This window comes from Serinus canaria, chromosome 10 (genome assembly GCF_022539315.1).
Source record: "Serinus canaria isolate serCan28SL12 chromosome 10, serCan2020, whole genome shotgun sequence".
NCBI classification, from domain to species: Eukaryota; Metazoa; Chordata; class Aves; order Passeriformes; family Fringillidae; genus Serinus; species Serinus canaria.
The window spans coordinates 12,815,138-12,827,809 of NC_066324.1; the positions used below are offsets into that span (position 1 = coordinate 12,815,138).

General features: G+C 35.5%; 1 protein-coding gene across 1 annotated transcript in view; it reads left to right on the plus strand.

Moving 5' to 3' along the window:
• The first annotated feature begins 7,538 nt into the window (after positions 1-7,538).
• UNC13C (unc-13 homolog C) overlaps positions 7,539-12,672 on the plus strand; it is a 165,152-nt gene continuing 160,018 nt past the window's right edge. The window contains exons 1-3 of the mRNA XM_050978636.1: positions 7,539-7,693; positions 8,755-8,784; positions 12,057-12,156. Coding sequence (XP_050834593.1) covers positions 7,672-7,693; positions 8,755-8,784; positions 12,057-12,156 — 152 coding nt within the window. The 5' untranslated portion in view covers positions 7,539-7,671. The remainder of the gene's footprint in view (positions 7,694-8,754; positions 8,785-12,056; positions 12,157-12,672) is intronic.

The following is a 12,672-nucleotide window of genomic DNA, read 5'->3' on the forward strand; positions in this document are numbered from 1 at the left end:
TAATCTTACCCCTAAGGAGTTGCAGCTGGGCCAATTAGCAAAGATTAGGAGCAGGCCTGACTTTAACAGGCCACAGCTGTAAGCAATGAGAAGAAGAGTGCTATAAAAGGGTGGGGTGGCTGGTGGAGAGGGGAACTGCAGTCAGGTGGCTGCTTTGTGAAGGACAAAGAGTCAGTGATCTGAGGAGCAGCCCACGGGAACTACCAAGAAGGTATGGAACTTTTGTGATAAGGAGGTAACAGTATGGAACCCCTGCAATAAGGGGACAACAGTTGTGGAAATCTTTGGAAACTATTAGTAAAAAGCGTTTCAAAAATTAAAAAAAATCTGATACAAATATGAAAAACTGGCTGTGTTTCTTATGATCTGGGGTTGTATTGGTACCTGTACATTCATGTTTCTCACAAAAAAATTAAATTTGCTCAATATTTTATTAATCATTCAGGCAATATATTAATTTCAGTCTCTGCTTTTATTGTTATAATCACCCAATAATTAATTTCTCTAGTTTTCTTCTTTTCATTTTCTTTTAAAGATTTTTCTTTTTATCTGAATGGGTGGCAAAGCAATTTCAATAAACTGAAATATTTATCTTGCCTCAATTAGCAATCAAGGCATGTTTCTGAGATGAATAAGAGCAATTAGTGGTTAACAACATTGTTGACAGATATCACATACTGAAATATGAAACAGCATTAGCTTAGATTGCATTACAGGATAGTTGTCAAGTAGTGAGAATTTATTGTATTATCTTATGTACAACGTGATGAAATATTGATGAAAAAATGTCACGTTTCATATCAATGGATGTATTGTTTTGCCAAAATAAGCTGTGGGTGTGTTCACCATAAGCTAGACTTCTGGAGAATGCTGTTGATTAAATCAGCAAACCTTTATGAGAATAAACGTAATTTTACAAATTTTTGTCAGATAAAAGGGTGAGATAAGCCTGTACTTGTTACGTTGTGGAAATACAGCCCGACAATATTAGGTAATACAGAATTTAACATCTGAACAATTTTCTTATTGAATTTACGAACTTTAGTTTTTGTTTGAGTTTTTTTCCTGAAAATGACACAACTGTGGACGCTAGATCCGTCCAAGGGTTAGGTTCACAACGTTACTAATTTTAAAATACGACTAATAAACGCGGGCTTGTTTATTTATTGTAATTACCAAGGACTGTCATACTCAATTTTAGCCACGAGAGGGAGCAGAGTGCAAACAGGGAGGAAGGTAAAACCCTGATTAATTCTTTCTCCTCGGACTGCAAAACGTGACGGGTTATTCTTGAATGGCGATTTAACGGCATTCGGAGCTCGCAGAAGTGACCTTGTTTTTTTTCCTTCTCGTAAATATTTTTGAGCACTTTTTCCTTGTTGGGCTTCTTCACTTCATGCTTTTGCCTTACAATATTGGATGTAAAAAATGGATTGATTATTTGTTCTTTGTACTTTTCTGAGAAAAGTGTGTAAAGGGGGGGAAATTTAAGGGAATTTTTGTAACAAATTTTCCCATTTTTAAACATGTCTCATTGTAAGGATCACAATCATGCCTTTTCTAGTATTCTTGATCCTGTAAGACCACTTGTAGTTGTTTCTAAGAGTTCCTTGCTGAATACTTTTGTGGGACATAAGAATCCAAGAGAAAGATATTATCTATTTTTCTACAGAAACGGGATGGGAAATATTTGGATTTCTTGTAAGGATGTATTTAAGGTGGCTTTAGGCTATAAAGTAATTTTTTTTTTTTTTTAAATAAAAGGCTGAGAAGTTTGAGTTCTTATGGTACCCTAAAATATTAAACATTTCCTGTGTATTTTTTACAGGAAATAAACAAGTCTCCTTTTTTTTTTTTTTTTTGCTATGGTTTCATGGCTTCTTTTTAATGTAAATATTTTAAAGTAAGCTGAAGAGAGGATTGATCATAAAAATATGGGTACAGAGCTGATGTAGATTAAAAGCATTCATTGAGTGTTCCAGGAATTGAGCATTATTGAACACATTAAGAAAAGGTTTGTTAAATTTGCAGCAAATGTAACTAATAGTAGACTCCTAAGATTAGGTGGGTTAACTTGGTTAGAAAAAATTTTGCTGAGTATCTGAGTAGTCAACCTCAAACTGTTTGTTCGCTTAGGGACTTTTTTTTTTGCATTTAAGACTGGAGAGGAAGGAATTACTGAGCCTTACCTAACTTTTTCATAGGGGATTTTTTCTGCCGCCTTTTTTCACATATAGAGCAATACTACTGACACCAAGAGTGCTGGTTGGGTTCAAGCACTCCATTAAATCAAAAGTTCAAAGGAATGTATGTGACAAATATGCATGGAACAATGAAAAATGGCCTCTGTTTGAGATTATTAGGACAAGATACAGAGACCAGAATAATACATCTAGTGCACAACATGAATGAAATTCAAGTTTCTGGAGAAAAATAATTGAGGTGCATTTTCTATCGTATTAAAACAAGATAGACATGTTTACTCCCTGGGTATGAATTTCAAAAACAATGAAAAAAGGGATTTTTTTTTTTTTTTTTTTTTTTTGCTATTGTCTCAAACTTTTAATGTGTACTATGAAATACAGTTCTGTGTTTTAGTAATTTATTTTGTGAAGTTAACTGTTTACTATGCTATGGTTTAATAGATAAATCAGATCTGGAAACCCACAAAGTTGATTTGGAAATATGAAGTCATTGCTGCTTTCCAGAGCAAATCAGACACAAGCCACTAGGTGTCCCTAAATGTAAAATAAAAGCAGTCAAGAAGGTAGGTGAGGCCATGTAAGGGCACATGGAGCAGCCATGAAAGAGACTGGAAAATATTTTCTTTTATAGGGAACAAACTGACAATCAGTTACTGAGCACAAATGTTTGATTTGGCCTCTGATGAGCTAAGATTCCTTTGAAACTTGTTCCTTCTCTTTTAATACACAACAGTTTAATTTTTGTGTGACAGCAAGCAATTTTACATAAATCATACCAATGAGTAGCAATGCTAACAACAAAATAAAAACTTCAGAAAATCTTGGTTAACTTAAAATAGATTGTAAAAAAGAAAACGCCTATTTTTACAAGATTTATATTTCCTTGCATTACTTAAGGTCACTTTTTCTGAGCTGTCATGCTGCACAAATGGGTCAGTGCTTTCTGGGCTATGTGAGGTCAGTGGCCTCGATGACTGCATCATTGAGGAGACAGAGGTTGCAGTGAGGGCAGAACCGTCCCCACATTTAAGGACCATAATCACATACTGTATGAGTAGGTGATCCTCTGCCCGGTTAGTGTAGTGGTACAATGACAGGTTTGTACATATTCAGTTTCTATTTATGCAAAGTATTAAAAATGTTTATCTTTCTTTTCAATGCATTCTTGATTAGAAGATCCAAAACCACTGTACAGAAACTAATTCCAACGCTGTTTGCAAAAGACAGATAAGTGGTAATTTTCTGAGTATTTTTCAAATTTAAGTCAAGGAAGGAGAGATGTGAAGTGACATGTAAAATTTGTACACAAAACCCCTTAAGTTTAATAAATGAGTAATCTATTTATTTCTAAAGTTTAGGACCAAAACAAAAATTATATGGTCTTCTCAATGCCTCTAAGTAGTCAATTATGCAAAATTCTAAATTTGAGGCACTTATTTTTAGTTTGAATACCACTTTTCTGCACTATAGTAACAAACCTGTGAGACAAGTCTATTTTTAGTCTAACAGCCTATTATCTCCTGTGACTGTCACAAGTATGACAGGTAGAATATCAATCTATGACAAGTTCTTGTATTTTTGTTTGTGTTAAAAATTTAGGAATTTTTATTGCTGTGGCTTGACTTCACTACTGTTTTGGAGATTAGTAACAGATACTTCAATAAAATTTATATTCTTGATGTTTAATGACACAGCATTTTGAAGGAGGGCCGTTCATATGTTTCCTGTTGGAAAAGGGTCAATGGAGTGCTTTGAACTCATTTATCAAGGTGATTCTTGCGAAGCCCAGAATACATAGTCATGCCTATCTTTTGGAGGCAAGGACAAAACTGATCTAACTTGTAGTTCCTATCTTCAATATTGCTCATGGTATTTCAGGGTCAGAAATCAACTGATTGATTTTCTGCTTATCCTGTCGCTTTGATGATGTAGCTCTTGATAGCATATTTTGTTACAGAGTTCATTATTTCCATCTTTTATCACTTATGAAGTCTACTGAAAATTATAGTATACACCTGGGAATGCAGAATCTATATTTCTGAAAGGTAGAAATGAACTGCCTGGGAAAAGTGATTTTTTTTTTTTCCTTGCTTTGCTGTTTGAATTCCTGCTCATGGGTTTCAGGTTTCTGTGTCATAAGGATCACATAATGATAATATAGCTATTCATCTTTGAATTTGATCAGAAGAGTATGTAATTTTTTACTCATACTAGACAAAAATCTTCTCCCACTAGTTCTTATTTTAAGCCAGTAACTGGTTTTAAGGAGAATGCAAAAACCACTTTATGACCCACTCTTCTCAGGGGACTGGCATATTCTTCATGGGCAAGTGTTAAGGAGGCTCTGATGAATTTTGGTCAGCTGAAAAAATTCACTCTCTGAATTAATTTGCAAAGGAGCAAATTTCCTTTTTCCTCAAGGGAAGAATGTCAGAAAAAAGATGGTTAAAATATTGGTGTTCCAAGGCCATAAATTCTTTAAAACCAAACATGGGTCAGCATAAAATTAGCCAAGAAAAGAGAGCTTTATGATGGTCTCAGACAAAAATGTAGGGGATGCAAGGAGACTGTTCCTAACACTCTGTATTTGTAGTAACAATTGCAATTTGGAATTTTTTTTTTACACCAGGGTTTTTTTAAAATATTCTCTTACTGAAATATCTTTAAACAACAATAAGCTGTGTTTCATTTTCCTGTGAAAGCTGGGAGGTTGTCTTCCACATTTTTTTGCAATCAGTATTCAAATGTGCTCTGTTTTCCTTTTGCAAAATAGCATATTAGAATCTATGAGTTCATTACTTAATTATTGTATTACAAGTATCCTGTAGAGGAGAAACTTCCTGAAAAGAACAATGTGTAGTTTTAATGCCAAATAGGTGAATCATCAGAGTGAACAGAACTCAGAAGAGAGATATGCAAATACATTAATCTAAAACCCAAGTCCTAATAACAGCCGTCCTTAAAAACAGCATTATACCTAATTACTCTCATCTATGGAGTAGTGAACTGAAACTATAAGTAGTTTTTAAATAGTTTAGTTTAAAAATGCAATGTAAACAATTAATTTTGTTCTTTTTTTTTTCCAATTTTTTTTCTACATTTTTGATTCTGCTTATAGGTCTGTGATGTGGGGACCTTTTAACTGAAGCCAACTGTAGTGTTATATCAGGCATTAAAAATAACTGTAATATTGAAAGGGGAAAATCTTGGGGAAGGCATGGCAGAGTGATAGGGTAAGTGCTTGAGGTACTGAAGCATGGATTTTGTCCTGCAGCTTCTACTCTTATGCCCTTTAGCCAAACACCATCTTGACAGCTTGTTCCAGCACAGTGCTCTTCACTGTTCTTTTGTTAAATATAATAAATGCTTTTTCCAAATGAAAGAGCATTTGTACATGCCCTGTTCCCAGTCCACAGTGACCTTCTGCCTATGTACAGGTGTTCTCTTCTTATTTCTTACCATAAAATCATAACATCCGTCCTAATTGCTTATGTAATAAATAATCATGGCATCACAGTAAAGTAAATGAACAATAATTGCCACAATTGGAGCTGCAATCCAAGGACTGAAGGAAGAAATCAGCATTCCATATGATGGGCCCTGATATCTGAGAATGTGGGTGGAAGAAAGGAGGAGCCAGAGATGCACCTAAGTTTGATTTACGCGAAGGCTCTGTTTACCTAACCTTACTAAGTCGTGATTACTAAGCGATTACCTAACCTTATGAAGTAGTGAGTAGTTTTTTGTTCCAAGTAAATATTGTTTTTCATGGGATCCAAATGCAGCCTTGTCTTCAGTGCCTCATCCTGTGTGTACCAGACTAGCTTTGGTAACTTCACTAGACGTCCATTGTTTGTGTAAGGTGGAGACCTGTCTCTAAGACTATCTGTCTGCTGTGGGAGACTTGCTCAGGACAGAACTCAGAAGAGAGATATGCAAATACATTAATCTAAAACACAAGACCAAAATGTAATAGGTGAATAACTTTGCATTATGGCATATAGTAGCATGACCCTGAAACAACATAAGTACTTCTTATGACATTTCTATGGAGGGAAAAAACCTACACACATTACATGTAGAGACTGTAGGCTCTCATGATCTCCTGAATTAAATTTACTTCAGTGTCACTCTTAACAATTTGACCTTGTGGACTATCACAGAATCACAAGGAAACTCTCAATATCATCTAGTCCAGAATCCCTGCTTAAAACAGGATCAGCAAGGGCAGGTTGCTCAGGATTGGGTTCAGTCATGTCTGTTATATTACCAAGGGCAAAAAAATTCCACAGCCTTTCTAGGCAACTTATTGTAGTGTTAAACTACTCACAGTAAAAAAAAAAAAAGACATTTCTGTGAGTTTCAGAACTGTGCCCCTGGCCTGTTCACCTGTTATTAGGAAATCAGAAGAGTCAGTCTTGTTTACACCTCTCATCAGGTTTTTATAAAGATTGATTAAACTCACCCCACCTCCCCAAGCTTTCTCACAGCCTGGCTAAACAATCTCAGCTCTCACCTGTATTTTGAGGTGGGCCATCTTCCAGACCCAGTTTCTTCAAACTGCAGAGGGGAGTTCAGCCCCTCCTGAACTCCCCTCTGATCTAAGGGCCCTCCCCTACTTGAATTCAAGACCTCAGACTTCAGTTACAATATGATGGAGACTCAAAAATTTACCAAGTAAAATATTCTGTGTCTGTGGAAATACATATACTGTTACCACAATTAGAAAAAAAAACCAAAAGCAAGCAAAGAAAACCACCCAACACTATATTATGTGAACAAGTAGTCATAAACACTATGGTTTTTGTTGAGCATAATAATTTGAATATTGTTGTAAAATGTTTTAGCATTTCATGAGAATGTTTATCTTCTGAAGTGCTGCAATAGAATGAGAAATTCATAAGTATAATAAAATTCAATTTTTTGTGCAATATTTCTACTGTTTTATAAAATTCCTTATGTTTAGCTATACCATACAAAGTGTTCTCTGTGGCTCTTACAGTAAAAGAAAAAAGCCTTGAACTTGATATATTCCAAATTGGTTGCCCTGCAAGTATCAAAATCAAAGCTGAAGAGCTCCAAGAGTGTGTTCTTAATAAAATAGTTGCACTGAGTTCGTTACTTCAGGAAAAGATGGCATTCAGAAATGTGTTTAGATTAGAGACAGCTGCATGCAGCAGATAGAAGCTGAGGAAATGAGGGTAAGGAAGCAGTTGTAATATTTCTCCTTTCCTCTTCCATGTCTGTGTGTAAAGAGGGAGAAGCAATTTGTCATCTCTGCTCCATCAGTTGGTTGGCTTCTCTCCATGTGAGCTATGGGAGGAGCATGCTGCAAAAGTGAAACACACATGCAGTGAGGGAGCAGCAGCAGAAGAGTAATTTAATTCAAGCCAAAGTTTTTCTTTTCTGTTGTATTAAAAAACCCCTGAATTTCAATGTGTGGTCTTTAAAATATTTTTCTGCTGGAATGGAACTTCTCTCTGTAAAAGGTAGGTGTTTCTTCTCCATCTTCTTGATCCATGTGACAAGTATTTATTACGTAGCTATAACAAGTAACTTCAGAGAGTGGAGTTGTGGGTTGATTATTTATATGAGAATATTTCTTGCAGTACTTCCTCCAAGGGAAGTATGTAAATTGTACTCTCTCATAGAGCAGTTGAATTGCTGCAGTGTTTGGCCTCTGTTTGTAGCTCAGCAACACTTAGGCCCCTCAGGATTTGTGTTGGAAGTTTCCTGAGCATGAGACATGATAGGATTATTCAGGCTGACAGACGTTCTGCCAAATATGGTGCAGTTCCATAGAGTTCTTAGGGATATTTAGGGAGAGATGAAAGCAAGAACAAGTAAGAGGAAAGTACAGGTGATTAAGCAAATGGAAAGGATATTGGAAAACAATGGCAATCTCTTGGGAACCTTTACATTGTAAAGTAGAGGACTCATAATTTTGTTTTATTGGCAATTACTGGGTCCTAAGTATGGCAATAAAGTGTATGATGTGTACATGAATATATTCAAATGTTCTTTCATTAATGGGAGAGATACCCTAATGTGGAACTTTAAGTTGTTAAACAAAATCAGAATTTGAAGTGTTCACTTTTTATTTGGTAAGGTGTTTACTCAAGTATGTCCTTTCTAATGGGCAGAATAAATCCACTGTAATAAAGGATTCATTGTAAAGTGATAAAAGTTATTTTAGATTATATATAGTCTTCTGGGACCATTATAAGGAAGAATTAAGAACTGGCATTATGAGGCAGTGAATAGTAAGTATAATACCCTTCCTGGACACCTGACCTCCATTCTGCCCTCTGTGTTTATTAAGTTCCTGTAAAATACAAAGTTTTCACAAGTCTTCTTTCCCAAAGAATTCCAAGCAGTCATATTATCTTCTCACAGTGATACTTTAAGATTACTTCTTTTCAGTTTTGGTTGAGTTTTTTTAGATCACATAAATCCCTTAGATTTTATTTTTCATAAAACTTGTTGGAAAACAGTGTTAAGGTATTATCTGAAACTAATAATATGGTTTGTTTGATTTTCTTTAATACAGTGAAAAAAGGAAGGTTGGATAAAACAACGGGTAAGTCTGGTTCCCCCTTCAATTTCTGCTTTACATTTTTCTTTCTTAGGCATGGGGTTCTGTATCACACTGAAGAATCATTTAAGCTTGGGTCTACTTTGACATGTTGGATCAACAGTACAGTACAAAATAAATGTATAAAGAATTATGCATATATTTTCAAGATCAAATTAGACACCAAAGTTGTGAGCTGAGACAACCTGTAATTTTAAATTATGAAATGTTAATGTCTTGCACATTAGCGATATATAAAATATATCTCCACTACAGCAAATTTTTAAATAATTTGATGACCTAAATGTGTCATTGGTCAATAGAAACTTTTTTTAAGATAAGGAGAGTACTGTACTTTAGCTTAGCCAGGGTGGGGAGGAGGAGGTGTCAGATTTTTCTGGGTAAGGAAACACAGGCAGGAGACACTGATGGGCAGTTATAGTGATGAGGTGTGTACCCTAGACAATAAATATGAGTAAAACCAAGCTGCCCAGGTCTACACAAGTCTGTCTCCAGGACCAAGACTTAGCCATGATGGAAAAGAAAGTCCAAACACAGCCAGAGGTTTCTCACACACAAGTAGATTGTGAATCTAAGGCCTTCAAGAAGTTTGTAATTGCTATTTCTCAGCAAAAGCTGATATACGACTTAATCAGTGCAGAAAAAATTGCCAGTAGATGTTTGGCTAGTAGATGTAGGTGAATTAAAATTGTTAAAAGTTGTCTGGACTAAAGAAGGGTTACCTGAATGGAGACAGGAAGAGCTGCTAGTTCTTCTAACAACAGGCTATGAAATATGTATGCCAAGTATAGACTGAAAGGTCTTTTCTCTTTCATTGAGATCCTAATGCAATAAAAAATGCTATAATGCTCTATTTTGTTAGTACTCAAGAGGTGATAATTTACAGAACATGATTATCAAAATTTGATAAAATATAAGTAGCTTTAATTTTCCTTTAAATGCTGTGAAGTTTGAGTGGTATATTCTCTGATAGTTGATATGTTTCCTTAGGCAGAAAAATTTTGTAGGTGATGGATGAGAGCAGTCTTGAAATGCCTACTTTTCTCAAAACTGTGTTTCTCCTGTAATTTATTTACTCCTTTGTGTAAGCTGCTCTCCCCTGTTTTGGGTTGAAAGCTGAAGATATGAGTAGGTGGACATCCTGCCCTATTTCTTTTCACAAAAATTGCATTATCTACCTCCAGTTTTTGACAGGTAAAGGGTTGGAAGCTGCAGTAATGGCTTTATGGAAACAAAACTTCTTATTATATAGCAAAATTGACAGCTCCTCTCCAGTACCAGGGTATTGTAATGATATTCACCCTTGGCAGTGTTATTCTTCAAGGAGGCTACATATTCAGTTATTTAAAAGGTAGAGTATCTACATTTTCTTATTTGACATAACTCATGGCATTTAAAGAGGGTGAATTAGTCAAAAAGCACTGAAGGGTAAGATTTATATCTAGAGAAGAGCCAAAGAGGCCAAGAAACTACTGGAGAAAAGGCTGTTTTAAAAAGGAGATGACAGGGTTTCAGGCAACACTATAATGCAGGCAGTCCATGATATTTTTTTATTTTTCATGCTAGAAAAGAAGCTGCAAAAGGATACCAGGTGATTAGGTTCGATCATCTGGTGTGGCACATAGTAATGGGAAACTTATAAATGGAAAATTAGAGTTGAATATGAAATAATGCAACAATAAAACAGATTACCACTAAAATTGTGGATTTAAGTTTCTACCTTGTAATTTATGGCTTCGTTTAAAGGAGATTCTATTTATTTATGAGGGAAGCTGCTATTGTAGTTTTAATTTACATGGCTGCTCTAAATGGCTGACGTTAGACATTGTAGATTGCTATTTTTCAGCCAAGCAGTTTAGAGTTCTTTTGAAAATTTCTCAAAATTTGAGTTGCAAGTTCTCCCAACTATAAAATATTTTGCAACTACAAAAGATTTTGCAAATTTTGTTTGCCTTTAGTTACTCAGAATAGTGGTGTGTGAACCATGCCTTGTTGGTGTCATTTCTCACACCTAAGTCACCAGACTCCTAAATTCATATTGACTTTGTCACTTTTTTTCAATATAAAAAACAAAGCCCTGTTTGAGAAGACTGGTCCACTGAGTTATAGAAAATAAATAGATAACATCAGGCACTGTTGACATTTTTTATTACAAAAAAAAATTTCCGTTACATGATATCTTTAGTTCTTTGGTCAAATATTATAATTGCTCCTGATAATATGATCTCCATCCAGGATGTACACAGGCAACGCTTCTCCTTCACACCTTTTCTTAAGAGCAGTGTAATTTGATACAACCTATTCAGTGATCTATTGTAGACACTGACAACTTCCCTCCAGCTCTTTTTGATTGCCCTCTGGTAATACAGACAGTTCACAAATTCTGTTCTTGACTATGTCTTGTATATACGTGTTTTGGCAGTGCTTGTATTAAAAGAAGTCCTTTTTTTTTTTTTTAGTCATGTGTCAGTGTTAATCCTTGCCTAGGATGCTGGAGGGTAATGAAGGATGTTTTACATGCATGCAAACTAAAAAGCCATGTTCACTGAGATGATAGAATGTGCCTTTGCAGCCTTAGATTCCTGCGTCAGGCCCTACAGGATTGGGCTTTCCCTCAGATCGTTGCTTTTTTTTTTTTTGTCAGGGATATTTTCAAGCACTTTGGAATTCTAAAAATTTTATTCTTTTTGCTTATTAGGTCTGATTTTATGAATACTCACACTCTTCCTTTACAGAGTCATTTATAAAAATCTATGAGTTCATTTGGGACTGCACCTGAAACCCATTTTGCTGCTGCATCTATACACAGAACTCAATTCATGCACAAAGACCGACTTATTTATTACAAGTCTATGGCCTTGCCTTAATTGGACATAGAAGCCTGGCAGCCAGTCTCCAGTATTATTGTATCAAAAGGCAAAAAAAATTTTCCTCATTTGCAAAAAAGGAGTGTGCAGTGGTTTCTTGTGAGAACTGCCAGAGATTGGTGAACAGTAAAAAGCTGTGTCTAGAAGCTGATCTTTAAAATACTCACATTTAGGATTGCAGGTTCTCTCCCACCTGTCATAGGCAGAGATTTTCCTGACCTAGTCCTACTAAAACTGCTAAGAATTTCCTTGTTCACATACACGTATTTGACCCACACTAGTGGAGGTGTGTATAAGATATGACTTAAACCCTTTCTGCCATATGGTTGTGTTTTCATCTTCTGGAAGAAATTTAGGTAGGGTTTAATGTGCTGGTTATTTGTTTTTCAGATACATCCAAAACATATGTAGTTTTAAAAGTCCAAAATTTAAAAAGCACTACAGTAGATAGAAGAGGAAGGGAGCCTTGCTGGGAACAAGACTTCATGTTGTAAGTAAAAGGGAATTCTTGTCAATTGATTTTGTTGTATCTTTGCTGTATTTGTGTAGTGCAGAACAGTTTAGTGCATGTGAGGTCATGTACAGAGCACAAAAGCAAGGAAAAAGTATCCAGCCCAGAGAAAAGGTGCCAGACTAATTCTGGGGAATACAAGTTAAATTTGCAAGCCACATGGCAGGTAAATGCCAGCAGTCAACAAGGGGAAGAGTATGTCTCCAAATTTAATTTTATATCATGTTTTAGGAATACAAGAAATGAGACCCTAAAGAATTCAAACTGATCCTCACACAAATTGATTTTTGTTCGCTCAGTTTCATTATGAATTATTCGAATTTTATACTTTATTTACTTAACAGCCAGTTTAGGTACTTTATTTATCATTGACTCATACTGATTCTCACTTTTGTCTGCAGATCTTTGCCCACTTCACTCCACTCTCCATCTTGTTATTCAGTTGTTATTCTCTTTTCTGTAGAGCCTTATATTCACCTCAGTGGTTAGGAGGGT